The sequence below is a fragment of the Neopelma chrysocephalum genome, unplaced genomic scaffold (assembly GCF_003984885.1).
Source record: "Neopelma chrysocephalum unplaced genomic scaffold, ASM398488v2 Primary Assembly neopelma1_24, whole genome shotgun sequence".
NCBI classification, from domain to species: Eukaryota; Metazoa; Chordata; class Aves; order Passeriformes; family Pipridae; genus Neopelma; species Neopelma chrysocephalum.
This window is the reverse complement of record NW_020897693.1, coordinates 3,995,888-4,020,744: the sequence shown is the minus strand read 5'-3', so window position 1 is coordinate 4,020,744 and position 24,857 is coordinate 3,995,888. Positions and strand designations below refer to the sequence as shown.

At 42.5% G+C, this 24,857-nt stretch overlaps 1 protein-coding gene across 6 annotated transcripts in view; it reads right to left on the bottom strand.

Annotated features, from left to right (window-relative positions):
* The window catches only part of ST5 (suppression of tumorigenicity 5), a 168,520-nt gene that overhangs the window by 14,867 nt on the left and 128,796 nt on the right, over positions 1-24,857 (bottom strand). For all 6 annotated transcript variants that reach the window (XM_027700637.1, XM_027700645.1, XM_027700664.1 and 3 more), the window contains 4 exons: positions 23,440-23,509; positions 15,523-15,600; positions 11,847-11,987; positions 8,896-9,044 (listed from right to left, as the gene is read on the bottom strand). In XM_027700637.1, the coding sequence (XP_027556438.1) occupies positions 8,896-9,044; positions 11,847-11,987; positions 15,523-15,600; positions 23,440-23,509 (438 nt within the window). The remainder of the gene's footprint in view (positions 1-8,895; positions 9,045-11,846; positions 11,988-15,522; positions 15,601-23,439; positions 23,510-24,857) is intronic.

Sequence of the window (24,857 nt, the reverse complement as noted above, 5' to 3'; positions counted from 1 at the left end):
TTTACTGAAAATTGAGTGGGCAACATCTTCATTGATAAGCTCTTCTCTGACCATATCCCCTTTAGCTTAAGTATGCAACATCCTCTCCTTGTTTTGTGTTCTTACCCAACCACCTTGGGTCCATCAGCAGCCTCAATGACACTTAACACATCCCCACAGCACGTTATGAGCACACCAGGCAGCATGGAGCAGAAGGGATGAGGGGTCTGTCATGACCCTTGCCTGTCCTTTCATTGCTCTCCCATGAAAGCTTGACAGAAGCACGTGGACCGAAAAGCTTTTCTGTCACCATAAATGCCCCATCACACCAGAACAGAAAACATCACAGAACGTCAGGACCTATTTTGGTACACAGGGTACACGCTAGGAACAAGGAACTTAAATTTCACTATTTTCTAAGAGGACAACAAGGAGACCAAAGATTATACCTGTGATACTCCTGTTGTATTGCAGGAGGGCTGCTGCAGCAATCTGTGCCCAACTGCAATTTAGGTTCAAGGGTTTAAGGAATGAGCAGTTAAATTACAATGCAATGGAGTATCCAGGAGGTGATATCAGGAACAACCAGCACCCAGTAGCTGTCTGCCCTGCTGGGATGATGTCTCCTAGCTAGAGAGAGATGGGCATCATGAAAAATGATGTGCTCTCAGGGATTCCTATTTTAAAGCCACTGGATTTTTCTGTCAGTTAAAGTAATTCAGATTTTCAATGTTTGATAATTAAACAACTCATAAGGAGATATTATCAAAGAAGAAGTAAGTGCAGCTCATTCTGACTATACAGGAGGCTTTCTCTTTGTTTCTTCTCCAAGTATTGGAAGACACACATTTTATGCAAAATTTCCAAAAGTTATCATAACTTTCCAGAAATTAGTGAATTATTTTACTCTATTGAGAGCAGCATTTTCAAAATCCAGCCCCCACCTTTCTGGAACACCTGAGTGACAGGCAGTCTGAGGTGCCACAGATAAACTGCAAAGCACAACCCTGGCTCATGGCACAGATCAAGGGGCTGAGAGCTGCAGACCAGAGACCGTGCTGTCAGGAGATCTCTCTCTCTCTCTCTCAGAGAATAGCTTTGAAGTGCTTAATTTAAAGAAAACAGAGAACAGTTGATTAAAGGGGAATGTGGTTTTAACAAAGACATTATTTTTTGCTCCTGTAATGCTTGTGCGTAAGCAAGGCACATGAAAGCCCCTGGAGAAAGAGACATGCAAAGTGCTCTTCAGAACGAGGATTTGCCTTTTCAAGCAACTGGCGTTCAACCACGCAAACTTTCCAAGCAAAACTCACGCAAATGCGATTTTGGGAAAAAGTCATTGCTTTGACACATCAGCAACACGCCCAAGCTATGTCAGGAGGTTACAAGAAAAACCCCCCCGACATTTCCAAGTGGAAAGTTATCCTTATAGGCCACAGAGTTATCTAGTTCCTTCCTACAGGACAGTTTGTTAGCATGAATCCATAACAGAAGTGGTTCTGGCCCAGCTGCTCCAGAGGAGTGTTCTTTCCACACTGGGACTGTTGCTCCCACCAGTCCTTGTTAATGTTCACACTGGTAGTTTCAGATTTCCAGGCCATCGTTGCAGTATTAACAACAGGACAGCTGTAAAGCAGGATGAGGTATTTTTCTAGGTAGTAACCAAGTAGGAGAGGAACAATCCCATCCCCCTAATCCTTCTCATTTAAAAGCTGAAAAGAGAGAATCTAGCTAAATCCTCTTGCAGGGAGCTAGAGGTCAAGTTGGGAAGATGTTGCAATTTATTGCCATATTGTGCCAATAAGCAATCCAGAAGAGAATTACCAAACAACATGGTCGTCTTCTTATCCCATTCCCTTTCATGGGGAAGGGAGAGAGAATTTTGTTGCACAAATCATAAGTGAAAAAATTATGATGTTTTCCCACTATAGAGCACTGGCCAAAGCCTGGAGTGACATAAATAAATACCACTAAAAAGGAGGGGTGGAGGAAAAGGAAAATTATACAAGCTCTACCCTTCTTGGGATATGGCATATTAAAAATGTCACAATTAGATTGTTTTTCTCTGGGACTGTGGAATATTAAACAAGCCAGAGACTTAGAATGTTCATTTTTTTCCTTGGGCTATCTCTTCTGCCTGACACAGATTTTCCTACTGTCCATGTATGGCTCCTCATCACACAATCTAGGTGACAGAGAAAGTAATCCAAGTGGTACAAAATGTAAGTATCTCTTGAGAGGATGGGGTAAAGTGCAAAATTTCTTTCAAAAAATCTTAGGAGTCAGCTCTGCTAGTTGCCTTAAGCCACTGATTTCACATCACATTGAAGACCTTCAATTTTGGCATTCAGACTCTTAAGACAAGGTGCTCCACATCTTGTAGGACTTGGCTGCATGCAAACATCCTACTCAGGAGGGATTACTAGGTAGATTTGATAGGAAAGAAAGCAGGATATCAAGAAATTGCAGCTACATCAGGCCAATTAATCACATATATTACAGAAGGTTTAAGGGGTGTTTTTAAATATTTATGTTTCTGTTTATTGCTGCTTCATAGTGCAAGCAGACTGAGAAAAAACAAAGTCTCACAAATGGAAAGTGATAGCAGGGTAGGTAACAGAGACTAAGACAGACTCCAGAGGATGTTTCTTTTATAAAAGACAAAAGGAGATGCAAGTTGTTGTCCTTCAGGTAAAGCAGGGGTGGTCTGCAGGTTCTAAATCACTCTTCAGCAGGGGCTGATCTGGATCTTACTGGAGGAAACAGAAATTCTCTGGTTGCTTACATGAGGAATAGATGTTTTTGCTGTAGAATTCTGTCTACTAGGCATGATTATATATTGGATAATTATACAAGAGCTCATTCCTTCCACTGCAGAAATTAGTGGAAGAAGTTCTCTAACTTATGTTCAGCATATCAGACCAGACAAGCACAATAAACCTGACAGCATTAAGAAAGCACTTCAAGATCTTTGGATAAAAATATACCAGAAGAAAAGTCAGCCATCCATACTTCTCTGGGGTTTAGACATAAGATTACACATTCCACAGATACAGTAGTTTGCATCTCTAAACATCTCCTTATTAAATGCACAGTTGATAACTAAAAAATTGCTAAGACCCCGTAGCCTGTGCTCAGAAATGGTACAGACCAGTCAGAGTAACAGGGCAACAGAAAGTTCTCCCTCACAAGTTTTCTGGCATGTGTTTGTTGTCAAATTTCTCTCACCTTTTTTTGTGGAGGTTTTTGCAACAGGGGAAAGTAAAGGAAATATTTATTACTGGCCAAAGCTCATGTCTGTTTACTAAGCACACATTCTCTCTCTACCCTAATACACGTGGTTTTACCTTTTAAACTGCCAGCTGGCAGATTTTACAAGAGTTGTGATATGACAGACTATGGGAAAGGAGCATTCCTAGGCAGCAGGTGAGGCTGGCCAGACCTGTCATTGCCATGATTAGCTTCTAAGAATTATATCCCACTTTTGTTAATAAAAAATGAACAATAAGGAAATAGGGAATGAGCTTGCACTTTAGTAATCTGCCCAAAGGTTTGACTGCTCTTGCTTTTCCACTTGACCTTGCTACAGGACTAAGGAGCAATTATTTGCTACTAAAACATTGCCACTTATCTCCTATTTAAATTTGCATATTTTAACTTGAGCTGCAAGATCATGCTATGATGTCAGCTACTAGATTAAAGGATCCCTAATACTGTGTTTCTAGGTAGGCACTGAGAGATGGGGACCAGGCTACCTCTCAACTTTGCTGCTAGTTCCTTAAGCCTCGTGGCTTCCGAAACAACAGATTCAAATATGAGGACAAGCATCAGTGGTCCTTGAACATCCTGGGTGTAACAGCCCTAAGCTGTGTCTGTCCGTGAGGTCTGGGAAATGCTGTTGTTTGTTCTGAAAGCCTTTGCCCTTGAATACAAGTACACTCAGCTCCCCTTTTGCTCCACAAAGTTAACAGAGACATGCCTGTGGGATGACTACCCCAGTATTTACATATTTATGCTCTGTCCTGTCTTAGTCAGTGTTTCTGTCGGCAGCCCATAACCTTTGGTCAGGTCTAGGATCCGCCTCGACTTTCTACAGTTGTGCTGCAAGACAGATTCCTCCTGGCAGTCCGGAATACTTTGGGGAGGGGTAGGGAGGTTATTATCCTTAACAGGATAAAGTCTTCACACCTCACAGCAATAGCACCTCTTGACTTCCCGGAGCAAGCACTGCAGAGGAGGGTTTCAGGAGGCTGCAGCACACCAGGTGACAGACTGCTGGTCTGTGCTTGGCCAGGGGATGGGTGCTGGCAGAGGGGCAGAGAAACATGGAGGGGGGGAAACTCTCATTGATGAGACAGAGTCATCTGTGGCCGTCCCTACAGGAGGAAGACCCTGATGTGCAGAAGATTAAGCTGCATTGAAGTTCACTGTCATCCAGCGTTGCCTCAGCCTCATTCCCTCAGGACTTCCTGAGCTGGCACTGCCACTTAGGAGAAATGCCTGGCCCACCTTCACCTTGAGGTACATTTCCAAGTTTATCCATATGGTTTAGGAGCAGAAACCACACTGCTGTCGACAGAGATTTTTCTCCCTGAGGCTTATGTTCCTGTTTCACTGAGAAGTAGCTGAAATATCTCATATAAAAACAACATTCATAACAATGAAAAGTTATTTTGTCTTTTACAAGAGCAGGGGCTCTGTAGAAGCCTTTCACAGCCCCAAAAGCTCTAGAAAGGCCACTGAGAGGAATATTGTAGGATTTGGATCCATAGCAAAAGACAAGCCTCATCACTCCCACTGACTCCAGCTGGCATTGGACTGGACCCACATGTGAAATGTAAGCAAAATACCCTCAGAGTCCATCACAATATAGTGGATTACAGCAAGAGTGGTTTTTATTTATAAAAATGGGGTTATAACACAAGGACATTGGTATGTCCAGGGCCTTCCTTTCTCACTCACCAAACATTTAGGGGAAAAGGCAAAGAGACTGTTCTCACACCCATGGATACATCACCTCTTCAGCAAACATGTCCACAAATTTGTTTCCCCAGCATAAAACTAAAACAAGCAGAGAAATATTTTTCTTCCAGTGTTTGCTTTCTATTTATTTTCTGTTGCTACCTTTGTGCCTGCAGCAACGTCAGTGTTCCTGAGCCCCAGCACCCACCAATTTTGCATCTCCTGCCTTTCAAACCCCAGAGGACGGCACTAGAGCAGCTCTCCCTTTGCAGCTGGAAGTCACAAGACTATTTCAGAGTTGGGGTGAACAGGCAGAATGCCGGGAACATAAATAGGGGCTTCCAGCTGGGTCAGGGATTTGAACTGGGATGGGACATACCACCTCAGTTGTGTTTGCAGCAGATTTTAAGGAATTGGAGCATTAAGTTACCTTTTTAAGAGATGTTATCATTACTATTATTATTATTGTTATTATTATTCCAAGTTTCTCTGTTGTTATCTTTATTTCTCTGTCTTCTTGACTGCTCATAGAAAGCAAAATACTGAAAGGCCACTGGCAGATTCAAATTCATTTTTGAAGGTAAGCAAATAACTGCAGGGATTTATTCACCCAGTTTCAAGTGGAAAAAATATATTATCAACTTACTGATAAAAAAACCCCCAAATCTAACTGCACATATTTATCCAGGGCAATCTCACAGTCCTGTCATTCAAAACTTCACTGTTCCTTTCTCATTGCCAGTTGCATCACTTTCTGTGTTGAAAAGTGACAATCTCTTCTGCGCAAAGATCAAGGACTATAAATTTTCATATTCTGGGCACTATAAGAACCATAAATAACAATTTATCAAATGAATCTCACTTCACTAGGTGCGACTTCCACAAACTTGTATAATGTGTGAACTCATTTATCGCTCAGAGACCTGTTAAAGAGGCAGCCACAAAAGCCCATTGCATTGTTTGAAGCCTAAACCTCAACATCATTAATTTCTAAGCTGGTTTCTGGGTACCTACAGAATTCAAATCCTTGTAAAATCTTTTTAATTTCCTGCTTTGGTTCTCTGGGCACACAGAGTGGACTGGTAAAATCTTTTTTTTCCACATTACTGGTAAACTCCTTCAGCTTCAGCCACAATGCCCATAAACAAAATTCATGTCAGATAAGGCAAAGGTTCCAAGATAGACAGTTATTAGCTCAAAGCCAGAGTGTTTCATTTTAGACTTCATCCCCATTTAAACCATGAAAACCTCAGTAAGTATTGAATTTAAATCCACTGTCACTTTCTCCAGGCCCTTGTCAAAGCACTCATTATTAGTTTCTATTTTACAGTACCTCCTAGATCCCCACACTGAGAGGGACCACACTGCATTAAGTAGAGCTGCATGCACACACAGAGCAAGAAGCAGCCTCTGTCCTGGAGTGTTTCTGAGCCCAGGCAGACCAGACAAAAGGTAAGAAAGAGGTGCTATGTTTACAGCATGTGTCACTCAGCAGGTCTCTGGGTTCAGAAGGATAGCTCAGGATTCACAAGTCTTAATCCAGGACCTTTTCTACCACATCAGATTTTGTCATCCTCTTACTAAACAAAATGAAGAATATGTATATAATAAAGTGTACATGTGGATATAACAAAGTATATGGATATAAACCTTTTTGTAAGAAAGATTCTGTCCTTCTTACAGGAGCAACCACAAAACTTCATAAGCCTCTTGGATCCATCTGAATTCTCTCCTTTCTCAAAGTATGTGCTAATGGCCCCTGATGACTTGCTCTCACACAGAAACATCAGTTCACCAGAGAATCCTTTTTCAGGAGAGCACAATGTTTGGATATGTATTTACTGAAAGGGATCTTATAGATTTCTGGTTGCTCTTGGTCCTGTTGCCCTATTTCCATGTGCCAAAAGGACTGTTATCCCCTTCTCTAAGGCCAAGGTAATTGCACAGGCAAGCCTGAGCTGCTAACTTCCAGCCAGGGCTGCAATGTGTATAAAACCCTGGCTGCCGGATGGAGTCCTGGATCACCATGAGCCCTCAGCATTGGCAACATGACTGCTTTCCATGCCAAGCTGCCTTAACCCTGTCAAAGTTTAATTGTTGCTTCTCTTCTCTGCACAGTGCCCAGAAGCATGACATGATATTGGCTAGACCAGCTGTCCCAGAGGAACACTCCAGGCAGGGAGTGGCTTCTGTCTGCCTCCACCCTCACGGCTGAGGATGTCTCCTGCAGCAAGCCATCCCCTCAGTACTGTGCCCATGGCCCACAGAACAGGGCTTGTGGTACTTTGCCAAACTGGGACAACATTACAAAGCAGCAACTGGGAACTCCAAAGCAGAGCAACAGTTGGCAGCAGCACAGCAGAGCCCTCACTTCCGCTGTACCATTTCTGTGATTTTCCACCCAAATCACTGTGCCATTTGAAGGAAGGCAGACCTGTGTCGTTCTGAGTTACAGTCAGACTTGTGGGTGCCACTAATTCTGCTAAATGAACAGTAAAATAGAGACAGAATGTTGTAAGCAAGTGTGCTGTAGAAAAAGAGCCAAAAGGAACACACCAACAGCATTTTCAAAAGCCACCTGCCGCAATATTCATGGTGTGACTCACATATCTACTAAAGTACTGCAGAAACCCTGGACTAGTTACACAATTCGCACCAGGAGTTAATGTAAAATTAAGTCATCCCAAATGGTCATTCAACCTAAGTAACTAAGGGGTTTTGACAAGGGAAGGGATGAAATAAAATGTTCCTGTTGTTCTAGACAACAAAAAAGACTGCTAAGGAAGTAACTTTATAACCTGAGAAGAGTCTGCAGCTTTAAGAAATTCTCCCCTAAAGGTTGTAAAGCTTTTACTATGCAAAGTATTTTTGCTATTATATACACTGGCGGCCACTAAGTGCAGCTATTATTTCTGGCGGTCATTCAGAGAAGGTCGGGACTGATAGTGTTTAACAGAGTTTGTTTGGGTAGGTCCATCTGTGTTTTTTAACCACGCATACAGTCTTTTGTGTCCTTTTAAAAGATGCTGCATGTTCCTGAGTCTAATAAATTACAGTCTTTATTTTTATTTGCCATCTTTTATTACTTATCATGCCACAGCAAAGAATGTCTCATTTACAGTGTCCACGCTTTTCTATATGGATGCCTGGACACAGGCATCTGAAAAATAGGATGTTTCTTTGCTGTGGGGCAGGGGTGCAGCCTACACGGAGCTCCCTCCCTTGGGACAAGCCATGTAGAGTTGTGACCTGTTGCTCTTGCTCCTTACACCTTGGGGTGAGTTCATGCTTCAGAGGAACCCAGAGGGGAGATTGCAATCAAAGGGCAGGGAAGCAAGAGCTATGTTGAAAGGTTGTAGCAAGCAGCCCAAGATGGAGCTTTAAAAAAGGAAATGTTTTCAGGACAAGTGAGCAGCAGGAAAAATATCCTAACTAGTTGGGATGGACCGTGATAGCATTTTAACACTTCCACTGGATGAGTTTGGCAGTGCAGGATTTGAAACCTAACCCTGTTATAAACTCTCTGTACTGCATGGAGTAAACCAGGGGAACTCTCAGCATCCCACTTCCCTGCCTGGCTGCACTGCATGGCTGCAAGGTGGCAACCTCTGATACTGTTTATGAGTACTCTGTGTCCAAAACCTGAAATGAAATATTGCCAGAACCTCATTGCTTCAAAATGCTATGCAAACATTTGCTGACTATGAAGCAGGTGAGAATATGTATTTTACAGATGAGAAAGTAAGACAGAACAACTTATAGCTAGTGATCACTAGCGAATGTGTGCCCCACATTTGTGACACAAATAACTTCCATTAGTGTAAAAAGACATTTAAATTCTACAGTGAGAGGATCCTCACATCTGACAACCATTCTGTACACTTAATAAAGCTTCTTGTATCCAGAGATAGCGCTGTCCTGAACTGTCCTGGTTCAGGTCCCTCTGCCACTTACCTGAGCTTATCTGCTACAAAAATCACACGACGCTCCAACAGGAGAGAAGCGAAGATCCGGATGATCTGACGAACGCTGAGGCACTTGAAAAGGCACTCAAAGTCCACGTGTTCCAGACGCGAGTCCATGGGCCTCCGCAGCTCAATGACCTGAACACATCCAACAAACACCAGTCAGCATCACTGGCCAGGGCTGACAGTGCCAGGGATGCCCGGCACCCCAGCCTGGGCCTCCAGCACTGCTCCATGCTTTCCTTTCTCCTTTTGAGGGGACACAGGGAATGAACCCCATCCCCTTTGGCAAACTGAGGCTGGAGGCAAAGCACTCCACAGAAATGGCATATTGCACAATTCACTATCAAGTCATTCTTCCCAGAATACAGCTGTGTGCATTGCTGTCATTTCTGAGCATATTTCTCCCTTCTAAACATTGTGAGAGATGTAGAGCTTGGCTCAGTCAACAGTATGAAACAAGTAACAACTGGAAACACTGGAGCTGGAAGCTTACAGGGTTAAAACAGTCATAAAGACAATGTAAATTTGGGTCTAAGCTTGGCTAGCAATTCATGTTAACATCTAGATAGGAGCCAGGGACAGAACTAAAAGGCCAGGCAGAATTTAAACCAAATTTACTCAATTTCCACTCTTCCATGATACATAATTCACTGCATAATGTTTAAAACCTTTTTTTTTTCATATAAAGCTATGTACATATATATATATACTTAACTGGGGAGTCAGGACAAGGCCTTAGATGGTGACTTGTGACATCCCTTTAAAGTCTAATTTTCATACTTCATCCATGACCTCAGGCCCTCTCCTTCCTTTTCTCAAAAGTCTTTTGCTTGATTCCTTTATTATATCTTCCTTTTACTCTGCAATTGACATGCTCAGATGTGGAACTTGAAGGCAGAGGACAGAAAAAAGAAGAGGGAAAAATAACATGAAGAGAGTAACGGAAGGAGAAAAATATGAAACGCGAGAGAGCAAATGATGGACTATTGAGGAACTGAGGAAAGAGAAGGGAAAGGGAAAAAGTTGTCCAACTTGAAGTTGTGTTGAAATCTCTGAAGACATATTAACAGGAACATATATACATCTCCTTCTTCCCATATATCCAAAAATCACCATCACTTTATTGTTTTAGACTACTTTTATGTTTTCATGCACATGGTACCATTTTCCACAAGCATGCCATATCAGGTTTAAACTGGAGTAGGCCTTACATAATTCCTCACAAACAGTATTTGTGTACAGATTTGATTTTTTTACGCCTGAAATATGGAAACATTATAATGCCAGAGTATTGGACACCCATCACTGAGCTGCTGCCCCAAAAAGCAGTAAGAAACAAATTGCAGAGTGACAGTGTACTAGGAATGCCTCCTTGGGAAATGCTGCCTCTTCCTCATAACCAGGAAAGGTGCCCACCTCCATTCCTTAGCATTGGGATTGCAAGCTCAAATCAAGTTTATGTGCCAAATCACGAAGAGTTGATTTTACTGAAAGACTTCCAACACTAAAATGTTGCTGCAGGGTAGGATGCAATGCAAGTTACGGCAGCTTTTGCAAATACCATGGATGTTTTCTGTTGCCTGGCAAAGCCTTCTGCTTCACTCTGCTCATCACAAAGAAATATACTGTCTACTTCCCAATTAATCATCATCTTTGTTTAGGCAAGAGGAGCCACAATGGAAGGACAAGATTCTGTTCCTAATTAAGCAGTGCATTCCATTTAAATAACGAGTTTGTACTAGCATAACAGAGAGCAAAGCTCAGCCAGAAGAGAATTGTTTATTTTCTTGGAATTATCTCAATTTTTTTGCGGGGAGAGTTCAGGAGCTTGAGCAGAGAATAGAGAAGTTGCAGATCCATGGTTCCCAGATATATTCACATCGAAAAAGAATTGTCAGATCTTTCCACTGTTACTCCAATCACCCTTTCAGCTGTTGCCTCTCCAGAAGAAATGCTTGTAACTTTAACATGCCTTGAAAGTCGCTTACACAAGGAACCCTTTACATTTCATACCAACTGGCATTACAAGCCCACTTCACTGAAGTCAGTGGCTTTACATTTAGAAAAAATATGATTTAATGTAAAAATAGTAAAAGCACTGTAAAACTAACCCTAAGGAGTGCAAAATAACTCTTAAATGGGATTTTTTTTTTTAACTGCTTTCACCAACAGGGACAAATTCTATTCCTATCTTCACTAATGTATCCGCTCTATATGCTTGCCCATCTGAGTGGAGCTACTGTATGCTTACATAAGGGCATGCAAAGAGCAAAATTTGACACAGTTAATGTCTGGCAAGCCTCAAGTTACAAAAACTTTTCATCGATATTACCATTTTCCAGTAAGGCATATGTTGTATAATGGTAGGCTTCTAGCTACTTGAGTCAGTAATAAAAAGAAATTATATCTATTATATGTATGTGCACACATGCACAAAAAAACTTTTATATGACACACTTTTCTTTGAGGGCCAGTGAAAGGATATTTATTACCAAAAAGAGCCATTTAAATGCTGCTGGTCACTCCTACCAAGGTCAGGACCAGCAGTAATGAGTTTTGAAATAGCAACTGGCTGCTGAACTGCTCAAGTACAGACAGCATGGGAAACTCACAGTTGCCTGTTATCACTGTGATAAAGCCCAGCAATGCTGTAGTCTGTGAACTACACTAGGCCAGGCCATACTGGGACATTTGTGTTGTGGGTTTTTTTCTTAAACCCAACATACTAATAAACATAAAATAATAAATAAATAACAGTAAATTGGCTTATAATCTAGCATTAGCATATCAACACTGGTGCAATTCCTGCACTGCTCAGTTTGAGGGTGTGCCGCTTCACATCCCTGCAGTATTTGTATGTCTTCTCCTGTTTTTCTTTTGCGGTTTAATACTGAATGGTAAGGGGGAAGACTTTTAATGTTTGCAGTTGCTTTTTACCTCGTTTCCAGCTCCAGGCAGAAAAGTTTTGACTTTGATTGTCTTTCCAGGTGCAGGAAAAGGAGATTCCATCAGACTTCTCATAAATGGATAAACCAGGGCAGCAGATATTCCCCTTCTCCTTTCAACCTCATCCAGGATCTAATTCATTAGTAAGACACAAGAGAGAAAGAAACAGAACCTGTCAGCACCACATACAGTTTTGAAGCGTCTCTTAACTCACATGTGCCTAGACATGTGGCACATCTAAGTTTAATTCTCCTCTGCCATGCATTTCTTCACTACTATGAAGACCATGGGATTGGATCATACCCCAAAAATGATGAATTTTTCGGTTACGAAATAGAGCCTGTTTGTGAATGCAGTTAACACAGAGACAAGGAAGAATGAACGAATCTGGAAAGGAGAGAGAAGACTCGGCATGACAAAAGGGATCTATATTGTTGGGATTTTGCCTGGATAACAGGGTGAGCTGAAGGAGAGAAAGATGAAGACAAATCCCATGATCACAAGCAAGGTCAACATCATGTCTCAGTGGTACATCTTGAAATTTGTATTAAGGAGAAACACTTTCTTGTACCCTGGGCATCCCTTCCATTTCAACTGAGATGGCGGGAAAAAGCCAGAGCATCAAGAAAAGCAATGCTGCCACACTATGATAGAGGTCTACCAGGAAAGAGCTTCTGAAAGGGTGCCAGCAGTGGCTGTCATGTCACAGTCTGTGCTGAGCTGGAGAGACACGAGCAGCCTCATGAAGCCTGCCCAACTCTTCACACTGGGTGCCTGGATTATGGTCATTTTCTGTTTGACATATTTCAAAATTAGCATGCCTGCTCTGCACTAAGCAGATGGAACTTCTTAGAGAGAAGACTATTATTTTCTTCTCTCTTTGGTCACATGGGCCAACAAAAATTAGATCACAGCTAAGTTTTCCCACATGAGACAGACCATATAGATGATAAACCTAAAGAAGATGAGAAAGCAAGTTTCAAAGCAGTTAGTGGTTTGACCTGAAATGGTGATCTTTTAACCAGCACTCAAGAGCAAAAGGCCATACGAGAGTTAGTGGGTCTGAGCCAGGCATTTGCTCTTGTTTCTCTTGGAAATTATTTTCACTGAAACAGAACATTAAAAGATACTTAAGCACAAGCTGGTGAATTGCAATGGTAGCTGGTGACACCAAATGCCAACAGAGGCATTCACTAGTGCATAGTTTCCCCTTCCTCCTTGCAACATAGTAAAGGCCCCTATATACGTAACTTGCATTCAAGTCCATGGAAGCGGCAGATAACCATAAATGAGGACATGAATTTCATTCTTGATGTGATTTGCAGCGTAACTATCCTCACCAAACAAAACCAGATGCCCAAATGGGATCCAGTAATGAACCAGGGCTGTGCCCCAGGTTCCTTGGTGCTCCTACACCCTGTCAGCACACAGCTGTCATGTGCCCAAAACCCATCTCCTTTCCTGCAGTCACTGTTTGACGTTTTAGCTGCTGGAGTTGGGGGGTCATGTGTGTGTCATATGACTGCCCCAACAACCTTCACAACATAAATAAAGAGGAGTATTTAAACCAAATAAAAGTTGAACAGATATAAAAGAGATCTCAAGAGATAAAATGGTTAAAAATATTTTTTGAAACTATGACCAAATGAACTGGCTGGAAGTTAAGATATCTGTGGTTCTCGAGTTTGTCTTAGCAATAGGTATTACAAGAGTGAGTGAGCATAAAAGGAAGATGTGGATGACGAAAATAATACAGGGTTATCAGAAATAGGATGAAAAACACTAAAACAGAGGAATGCTTTGCTTTTCTGATAAATAATATCCAAGACTTAATAATATCCAAGATTTAATAACCCGTGGTCTTTCATCACTCACATTTTACTGTAAAGACAACTATTCCTTGTTTTGACTAATTCAGAAAAATGCACCATCATGACTTTTTTCCTCTTTTCACCAGATTTATCATCTAAGGACAACCGAGGTTCCTCTTACCAGGCTGAACAAAGAGACTGTCTCACTTTTCAAGAACTTGTGTCTCCATCCACACCACATCTGTCTTCAAAACCAACAGGGACACTAAGCGCTTCCTCCTTCATTTAACAACTGTTTCCTCCAACCCCTTTCCAAATGTGGTTCTTGGAGCATGTGCTAGGGAGCCGTGCTAAATCCAGCCCAGGGCTGGGCTCAGCCCCGTGCGCCCAACACCCTGTTCCCACCCTGGCGCGGTGCCGCTGGGAGGTGACCAGCCCTCTGCAGGACAGCACTGCTGTGGCCAGACCCAGGGGGATGGGGCCTTTCTGTGGCCCAGCCCTGCCACGAACCCAGGAGTTGAAAAAGAGCACAGATGTGTTACAGCCCCATTCAGGACCCAGTATGGAACTGAGCGGGAGCTTCCCTTCCTGCGCACACCAAGAACTCGAGACGCACAGGGCCAGCCTGCCACAGTGCCTGGGAACAGCCCCTGCTGAAGCCACTGGAGTTACACTCACCCATCAGCCTTGGAGTCACTTTGGCTGAATGACCAGACACTTTTTCCCAAGTTACAGACTGAACTGGAAAAGCAGATTATTTGCAATTTTTGTGCAATGACGTTCCTTGTCTGACCTTATACCTCAGCTACAGTGATACTTGGTTGTAAGGAAGATACTTAAATTTTCTCCTTTTCTTTTTTCACTTATTTTTCCCTCTCCCAAGTTTTCCTTTGAAAAAATAGCTCACTATCAAAATTAGATAAAAACATAATAGCAAACAAAGAGCCTCTGGAGATCTGTCCATACCAGGAGTCTGGTGAGCTGTGTGATCCTCCCAGAACAATGCATTCTGTTTCACTCACAGATATCTGTGTTTAGATACATATTATGTCTAAGAGACACTGCTATAAACCCTTTATTTCAGAGCTTTATGAAAGATGTCAGAAGCAGAATTGCAATTAACTATTCCAACCCAATTGTTGTTCTTCACACAAGGTTTGTGTTAAATGAAGTTTTATCTAGAAAAGATTGAAACCTACTTTGAAGATAACATTCTGTATGAATATTAGATTGCATGAACGATATAAATGCTATGATTTGTATTAACTTCAATGATATACATGTTCTTTTCAACTTTATTCCTATATGAATGAACAAGAAAAATCTGTGTAAGGTGTTTGAGATTTCCCGTATCTGAAGTGAAAACATCTGCCAAATTAAAACCTTATCAATTAAAATTTGGCCAATTAAAGATTATCCATACTTTCCTAGCGTCCTAGAATAAAAAAAATGTCAATAGTGTTAAGCATATAGAATTCACATATCAAATAGTCTTTTTTCTTAACCTCATCATTCCATGGGGTATTGGAGGAAAAGTGGTACTGGCCCATCATTCAAACTATAGATGCCAAGAATTACAGCTCAACACAGAACGGCTGTAGAAAACAATGGAAAAAACTTCAGGCAGCCAGATCATACAGACACCCAGATGTTTTTTGAATCAAATTCTGCCTCAGTCACAGAAGTAATAAGATTTTTTGATGAACCCAACAATAGGGATGGAATATCCAAAATAGCAACTGTAAAATAGTTATCTCCCATCAAAGGAAGAAATTCTTCCCGTCTGGTTCATCACTGCAGACATGTCTCAGTAAACAATCAAATTAAAAAGCAATATTAAAAAAGTATCTTCTTACCTTGGAAAATAAGTCAAAACACCCCAGCCGGCTGATGACGCAATAAACCTCAGGTAGGCGTGGGCCTTTTCCACTCGGCTGATAACAGCAAAAAGGAGATAGAAATTATATATTAATTTGGAGTCATAGGGAAATACACTTTTTTCTCTGATCACACAGTTGACCATCATGTGAAGTCTTTCACTGTTTCTCCAACAAATAGCTGCTCTTGGAAAAGCATCATATTTCTTCCATAAGACAGGAAGCTAAAAAGTGTAAATAGGGCTTATCCTCTTTGGAAATCACAGTGTGTTGGAGCTGTAGTCCAATATCACTCCAGCTTGCAGCCATAAAAGCATTGAACTAGGACTGTAACTCATGCCTCTGCTATCTCTGTCCTCTGCTCCTGCTGCAGCATGAGGAATGGGGCCACCTCGAGGGCCCTGTGCTGGGAGAGGAGATCTACAATGCTAAGGGAGGTTATGATGGCCTCAGTTCCCCACTCACTCCATGGTGTTCAGAGAGAGCTCAACATACAGAAAGCAAGCCCACAGACCTAAACAAAGGCAAGCTGCATGAGCAAATCATTAACTTCCTCCGATTAACTCATGATAAACATGAAACTCAAATAACTTAAACAGTGGCAAGTATGAATCAATGATGCACATACCCCCAGCCCCCTCCCCAAAAAAGCCTGTAAAGATCATCCCCTATAACCATCGTATATAAGATATTTCCTAGAAAAGCAAATGGTATTTCCTAAGCATACTGGACTCTGCTACCCTGCCTATATCACTGCAGGGAAGGCCTACCAGTACTGTGCGTGAAAGATGGATATAGCCACTGGCTGGATTCAGCTGGATTCAGCTTATTAACTGGAAAAGAAGTAGAATTAGGCCAATGTTGAGCACTTCAGAAAAAACACCCTCACTGCAAGGTCCTCAGGGCAGAGAGCTGGTCTGCCTGTGTACAGTGTGTGCTGGCAGCAGTGACATCCATGCATAGCAGCTTTCCACTATATTTTTAACAAGCTCCCATGCAGCATTCCAGCATTGTGTAGTTGCAACTGATTTTTCACCAGATCAGCAGGCACACGCTTCCTGGGGGCTGTTATTTCAACAAGGCAGCTTGTTGACTTCAGATGAAGTCACATGCAATCCCAAGATATAATGCAAAGAAGTCCTGGCGCTGCCTCATCCAGGAGCTACATCCATCACAGCACAGAACGGCGGCAGGTACACTGGCAAACCCCAGAACCCCAGCAGCAAAAAGCTGAAAGGGAGGTCTGAGACAATAGGCGAGGAGGCTGCCTACATCCTTGTGTCTTATGTCTGTGTTGCATGAAGTGAAAAGTGACTGTAAAAGAACCACTTGGCACCACTCAGCCTCTTCGTGCAGCTGTACATTATTGATGTGCAGCAGTGACAGAACTATCTCCATCAATAACAACTCCATGATAGAGGAGCTCAGTCACTGTTTCCATCAGCTTCTGCCCACTTGTACATTTAGCCAAAGTGGCTGATGATCTCCTCTGTATCAACACAGAGGTCCAGTGTATTTTTTCTCTTTAAATCATCATTAGACTCTGCTGATACAGTGATTAACTTCCCCGCAGTGTGTTTGACATTCACATGCCACAGAGATGACAATCGAGAGAAACTGAGGGGTAGCTGTGCTTTTTAAATCTGAATATTGCAATCAGGATTTGGACAGTCAGCAGGTGCCTGCCTGTTATAATAAAGACCACAAAAAAATACCAAAGCTAAGTGAATACAGATGAGTCTATTTCTGGATCCGAACCTGCTCACTACACGTCACATCTCTGCAAAAAGCAGAGCCCTTTTTTGTCCATATTAGGTATAAAATCCTTTCTAAAGGCACTGAGTGATTATATCAAGCATGTGGGATTTTGGTTAAAATCATTGTGTCAAATCTGCAGGAATGCCGAAGCCATGCCAGGAGCCTTGGATAGCTCCCAACCAAGAGCTGTCTCACTGAGTGCCAGTAAAAACAGCACATTCCTGGGTCATCTATAAGACCAGAAACAATAACTGCTTAGTGCTTACTCCAAGATTCTTCTTCATGAAATATCATTGCTTTCAAACGTCTTAAAGGTTACATGCCTGTGAGAGCTGGGATTGTTCCCTCCTTGCACTCATCGTATAGGACATCCTTTTCTATTATTTCAGAGGCTTTTTCCTGCAAACAGCACAGCCTCACAGATGCATACACATCATCTGTAAGAGGCAGCAAGCAAAAGCCTCAGGCAGAGCCATTCTGAGGGGCAGGAATTCTCAAATTTATAATACTGGCAACCCTTCACATAACCTCCCTTCTCAGCCATTAGTTTACACCTTAAAGATAGATCTAGAACACCTGCTCATTGTGCTTTAGTTTGCTTCTGTCCCAGAAAAAATAACATTGTATGGGACATATCACTGGACTCACGTCTCCTCACCAGGGGAGAGTCAGGCACAGCATCTGGCCAGCAGTCCTAGTTTAACCTCCTCTCTCCCCAAAAGAGAGCTCTCCCAAGTTGCAGAGTGTGCTCTACAAGGCTTTACGTGGCCTTGGAGCCATGTCCTCCATCCAAGGATCATTCTTGCACACAAAGAACAGGTCCAGTTCAGGAAAGTGATATGGTAAAGTAGCACAGCTGAGAGGCACCTGAGTGACTCTGCCTTGATGCACTGCACTCCTCCTGAAAGAAGAGGATGTAAGGGATGATGTTTTGGTTTGGATTTGTTTTCAATTTGTTTTCATGGAGTCCAGGATATTTTCAGCCCTAGACCAGTATCACGAATGAAAATGCTAATGAGTTTTGTTGATAACAAGACAGTTTCCCAAAAGGATGAACATAAACTGACAAGAACTTGCTTATGAGACGGAGAAGCCGAGATCTACATCTGGGCTGGTCCGTGGGTGGCTCAGCACAGTCCTTTTTATAGTGAGTTTAATCTGAATTTTAGTGACAGAAGCCCACTCGAAAACCTGCTTTGGCAGGAGAAACAAGAGGCTTTTGCTCCAAAAACTAAGCCTGCCATTTTAATCTTTCAAATCCCACCTCCCTGCCTGCATGCTTGAAATCTAGGGGAGCCTCCAGAGATTATCCCAGTCTGGCATAGCACTGAGAGTCTCTCGCACATTGCACACGCCTGCTATCAAAGCAAGGCAGGTTGTCCCTGCAATGGGCACACCCACCAGCCATTCAGACACATAACCCAGGGGTTTGGGGTTTATAAGATATTGAGGAGGTCATGGAGCGTCAGGAAAGCTTCTTGGTTCACAGCCCTAGAAATAACTGGGAAATGCTAGCATGTTGACATCAGAGGAACCAAAGCAGCAGGGCTTAAACACAACATTTTGCCTCCTGCACTTCTCCCAGCTTCTTCCATCTCCTGAAGATTAACTGTGTGGAGAGAAAAAGCAGCAAAATCAAAACTACCAAATGGCAAGAAAGAGGAAGATGCACCACAACCCTACCTGCCATCTCTAAGAAGCAGGAGTGCAGCATCAACCTGAAACTCCAGGACTGTGCTCCTTTCCCCCCAGAATGGGACAGGATTTCTTGCCCAAGATCTTCTAAATAATTCCCCAGAGAGCATTATTCAGAAAACAGGAGGAAGCAGTAAGAGCTGCCCCAAGGCCAGGTGAAAAAGGACCATCAAAAATGCACTGCAGCAGCTGAGTTGTCTGAAGGAAGCAGCCTTTGCAAAGCACATGTGCTAGGCAGCATATCCAGAAACAAAGATGTGTCTTAACGGTGTCAGGAATCAGAACAATTCAAAAACATCGGGAGTCCAAAATGAATAGTCAGTCACAAGCCAGTTTCTATGGCAGCTCTTGATTCCTTGTTAGGAACAAGCCAAATTCAGACCATGAGAAAACTGTGGGTGTTTTAAATCCAAAAGCTCCTCTTAAAGTCTTCTTGTTATTTGTGAAACATGAACTGTGAATGCCAGAGCACCCAATGGGCACAGGGCTGTCAAAGGTGCTTGGGGGAGGGCAGGATGGAGGGAAGAAGGCAAGGAGAAGAAAAGGTTTTCCAGTGAGCTTTTTTCAGCCCCATAAACATTTTGCATCCAACAAAAGTTGTTTTCAAAACTCCCCTTCTCCTGGGGCTGACAGGAGAACAAACTCCCTTTTCCTGACCCCAGCAAACGCAGCATGAACTAGTCCCACCTAACAGCTGGTTTTCATGTTTTAAGGTACACACTTCACATTAAGGCATCTGATCCTCCACTGACTCCTGGGGCTGGCTTGTCTTAGCCTACAAAAGTAGTGGAGAAGCAAATTTTATGTGAGAGGGAAGAGAGGGGTGAGATGAAACAGTCCCTGCAAGGGTGTCAAAATCATCTTTGCTGCTGATGTGCATTCACTAGAAAAGCTGTTGCACGATTGCCTTGGAGGTATCAAGATGTAACTGGGAAACTTCATGCTATCTGTGGAAGTGCAGATTGTCTGCTGTGGTACAATAGGTTACATTCCATCCTAATCCTGTTCCAAAATGAAACAACATAAATACATTTAAAGGGGATACTGTACAGGATTTGTAGTACAAACAAAACATAATTGTCACTGTATCCCTTGGTGTAGTTTTGGCAGGGTTTTAGCACACACACCCCAAAACCAAAAAAAAAAAGGTCTGAAAGAATTTGAAATCTGAAAGTAAAAAAGAAAAAGTGGAGCAGTTTGTTCAGGTTACAAGATGCCAAAGGAGAACAAGGCTGATAAGACACAATTGTTTCCTAAAGAAAGGAATGTGCACACCAGACTCTGCAGAAGACAGAGATAGCCACCCTCACAGGATGGGTCTGGCTGGCCCAGCCAACCATGGAGCCTGCTGACGAGGCTGCCAAGTGCTCCAGAAGGTGTGAGACACCTCTCACTGGGTATTACAACAGCCTTCCCCAGGACAGCTGGGGAACATTTTCTGAGGAATTAGCCTCACAGCAGTTGGCTTGGCTTGAAGTGGAACAGTTTATAAGAATTTTAGGGTTTTCGTATGGTTCTGTATTACACAGCGTGGCCCCACCTTTCTCTTACATAATGTCTGCTAAAAACTGCATGTAGTTCCCAAATTATGGTTATTGCATTTGACAGAACTTGCAAGTCAGGAATTGGACTAATTGAAGGAGATGCTGTGGCCTCCTGGACATCAGAGCCGCCCTGATATAAGCTTCCAAAAACTGCTCAGGAAACTGGAAAAAATGTGCCTCTGGCATATAAAGAGTGCCTGCGGGATTTACCTACTCCTTGTTGCCTGTACAAACTCTGTATTTGCATATATAAAATCAGAAAGTATGCACATGTCTGCAAACAGATCTATCACACTGAGGAATACATCAGTGAGGCTGTTTCATCATGTTACGCTTCATTGTTACAGTCTGTGAGCACAGCTGGGCCCTATGGAGAAGGCACTTCAGGTAACAACCCCAGTTCCACCGTTTCTCCCAGCAGGACAGAAAGAGGTTGCAGGATCCAAATAACAGGAGATCTCTGCTACTCTTGTGATTTCCCCAGATAGAGGAAATGCTGACGTGTTTTCTCCACAGCTTCCAAAATCCTTTTTCTTTCCAAGCACTAGACCGTGCCAGTTTTGCTCTCAGAAGGCATAGCAGGATTTGCCCCAGAAAGGGCACTGTTATCACTCCTTTCTTTCCTCTGCTGGGTAGGGTGTACCAGTGAGATGAGACATGTCAGATTCTATATGCCAGGTTTTGGAATCCAGATTAAAAATCCTGAATTAAGTGATCTCCCAGGGTGGCAGCAGCAGGTCAGATTTACAACTAGCTTTAGAATTATTAGATAGATATAGCAAGACAGTACTTATTTTCCCTTTTTTTTTTTTTTTTTGGCTATCTGGTTGATTGATTTTTGCCATACCCAATGGAGAATAAAAGTAATATCCAATGCTGTCTCAAAATACCATTGTATAAAAGCGTGTACTACTGATTTAATTCTGTTGCTGGTATTTCCTATTGTGCTAACCTATCTTTTGCACCAGTTGAAAGTCGGTGTTCTACTTTTATGTTGTCTTTAATGTAGGGTGAATTTCACTGAGCCTTAAGTGAGTAAAAAAAGCCTATGTTAGTGTGCCATTGACAAACAGATTCAACATTCCTGTGTATAAATATTTTTCATTGTGGCTGATTATTTCAATCTCAGCTTAGTCCAGGACCAATTATTTTGCATTTCACAAATGTAAGCTCTGTGCACGATTACTAATTTGCTAATATTCTCAGAAAGATAAAAGTCTTAAATCACCTTCACCTGGTAGAGTGAAAACATTCTATGATATATTTCTAGCCAAAATTTTCTGAGCTTTTGTTGTTTTTTTTCCAAATATACCTTATTATCCTCTTATATGACAGCTCATAAAACCGTCATTGAATTGTACTGCTGCCCTGCATTTTGTTATGCTTATTTACACCAGCAAGGATACCTTCTAGGTTCTTCCCTTGTTTATTCCTGAGTCTCCTCCTGACCAGCCCTTGATTTACTGCAACAGAAATCTTCAGTGACCTTTCCTGCCCACATATAAACCTTGTTGTGGCCCACTCTGACATATTGTGTTATACGGAGTAAGTGAGTCTCTGTGACACTACCTATGGCAAATACCACCCCCAGAATTGATAAACAAGTTTCATGTTATGTTAGCTTAAATGAAACTTCTTACAAATAGAGGAACCACACACAGCAATACCTCCCAGACAGAGCATCTGCTGTTTGCATGACAAGGATCTTTGCCATGGACAGAAAGCAGGGTCAGACACAGGCAGCATTGCAGGATGGAGGGTGCTGTTCTAGTGACAGTGAGTTGCTCTGTCAACTAGAAGCCACTGAAAGCTACTGAAGGCAGGTGTTACATGCCTGAAAAGATGGGAAATTGTGCCAGAAAGAAAAGGGAGGGCAAAGTGCCAGTGTCCCTTTCTCTTAGATACTGTGGACTTATTTATAAAGCTGCTGTAGACATTCATTTTGCACAAAGAGTAAGCCAAAGACTCCTGCAGCATCCAGTATCCATATAAGCTTTCCAACCAAGTGTAGGCAACTGTCATATGAACAGTACAGGAGCCATGGCTCCCCACCAGTCACTCACAAACAGCTCCAAAGCTATCCAGGAGGTGATGAGCACAGGCCAGCACAGGAACAACCAACTGCTTTATGCTTTGCTGCCATCAGGTCTACAGGATGGACACCAAAAATCTCTGTTTGCACTGTGCTTCAACAGCCTCAACACACTTTGCAAGCCTTTGTGCTGTTTCCTCCCCCTGACATACACACACACTGCCATGTTCTCAGTTTATCAATTATCCAGTGATTTTCTGGTGATGGGCAGGCTGAGCCAGGTTCCCACGTCACCCATTGACCACCCCTGGTCATGAGGACAAAAAAGGAGCCTCAGAAACTAGACTTCCCACTGCTGGCACCGCCTTTGGTGTCATGGTCCTGAGCAAAGGGTGATGGGAGTGTGCTGTCCACCACTGTTGCCCTCCTACTCACCAGGGTGGGTTATTTACCTACATCACAGGCCTGCTGCAGATTGGTTAGGCAGTGCTGGCAGAGTCCTTTGGAGATGTAAGCATCTGCCCAAGAGATAAACACTACTCACAAATGTTTAGAAATACCAGGCTTGCCTTTGTTTGCAGTGTTGCAGTATTTCTGATTCTGCTTGAAAGTACATAATAAAAAGAATTTATAAAGTAAGCGCTTACACATTCTTAGGAATTTCCTACAAGCCTCAGGATCTATTTGATCAAAACAGCCATTACAAATTCTTACTTTACTTGAGAGCTCCTCACATTTCCAAATTTCAGAGTGAGAAAATCCTCAGTATTTTTTTAAACCACGAGAGACATCCTCAAAGTTCAGAGTACAGTTTGGAGATACTGTTTAACAGAATTCTGCATTTTGAGGTGAAGGTGATGTACTTACCAACAGCCTCCTGCAATAGCCAAACCGTCGGCTCCCATCTTCCCCAGTCAGCATGAAAGAGAAGGTCTCACTAGAAGAAAGTAAATAGCCCAGATCTTACTGTCAGAACTACAGCATAGCTTAGAAAGGGATAATGCCTAATCCAGTGAGAGATTCTACCCACTGGAGGGTCTTCTCTCTCTCTGCCCTTTACTAGGACACACTCTGCGGGAAAAACTCCCTCAGTAGTAGAGCAAAAATATCTGCAGGGTTGAGGATAACCTAGGTGTCTTATTAGCAGAAGAGATGGATGCTGAATTCAGGGACATGGCATCCCTTTGTACTGCAGAAGGAACACAAGAATCAGATTTTGATGGCAGTATTGAACCTCTCCTTTACATTTAGATAGATACTGTCTTTGGACTGAGCTTTGCTCTTTAAGGGAGAACCCTAAATATTCGCTAAGAGTAGAGGAATCATTTTCTAATCCAGAAACAACATATATTTCCAAAATCCAGCTCATTTTATATCTCTGTCTAGGATAAGTAGCATTTATGACAGAGCAGTAAAACAACAGTTTGAGGCTATAATTACAGAACAGGTAAAGGGATGGGTCTGTGAATTTGTGCCTGGGCTGAGGCACATTCCTGATTGCTTTGCAAATTTTAAATGGCGTTATATAAAACACTTCTTTGTGCTGGAATGCCAGGGTTTATATAATTACAGCTGTATATGGGAGAGATATCTTTTTTCACAAACATAGTCTCATGAAAGGGAACAGCAGCAGAAGAGGAGACATGAAGTACAGGCAGGGCTGTGGGCTTCCCATGCCAATGTCGCCCACACAGTTGTCTGCTTCTCCTTGTCAGAGTTCTCAATAACTCACTGTGCAGGTGCTTCCATGTACTGAATAATGCAGCCAAGGAACACAGAATACAACAGGATTATGTTGCATGTGCCATACAGAAGCCTATAAAAAGTTTCATACATATTCTTGCCTACAATAATTCCTGCAGGTGAATGCTACTTCCTTGTCACCATGGAAAATCCCTCTAGACACACTCTGAACAGGTCTCACTTCATTTATGTGCTACTCAGACCATGCACCTTAACAAACTATGTCATATTCTAGCAGAATATGGGGAGACCCCACCTGGAGTACTGCATCCAGATCTGGAATCCTCAGTACAATAAAGACATGGACCTGTTGGAGCAGATCCAGAGGAGGAACACAAAAAATTATCAAAGCAATGGAATACCTACAAGGACAGGCTGAGAGATTGGCATTGTTTACACTGGAGAAGGCTCTGGAGAGACCTTATTGTGGCCTTTCAATGCTTAATAAAAGGGGCTTCTAAGAAAGATGGGAACAGACCCATAGGGCGTAGCAATAAGACAAGGGGTTATGGTTTTCAACTACAGGCAAGGAGATTCAGACA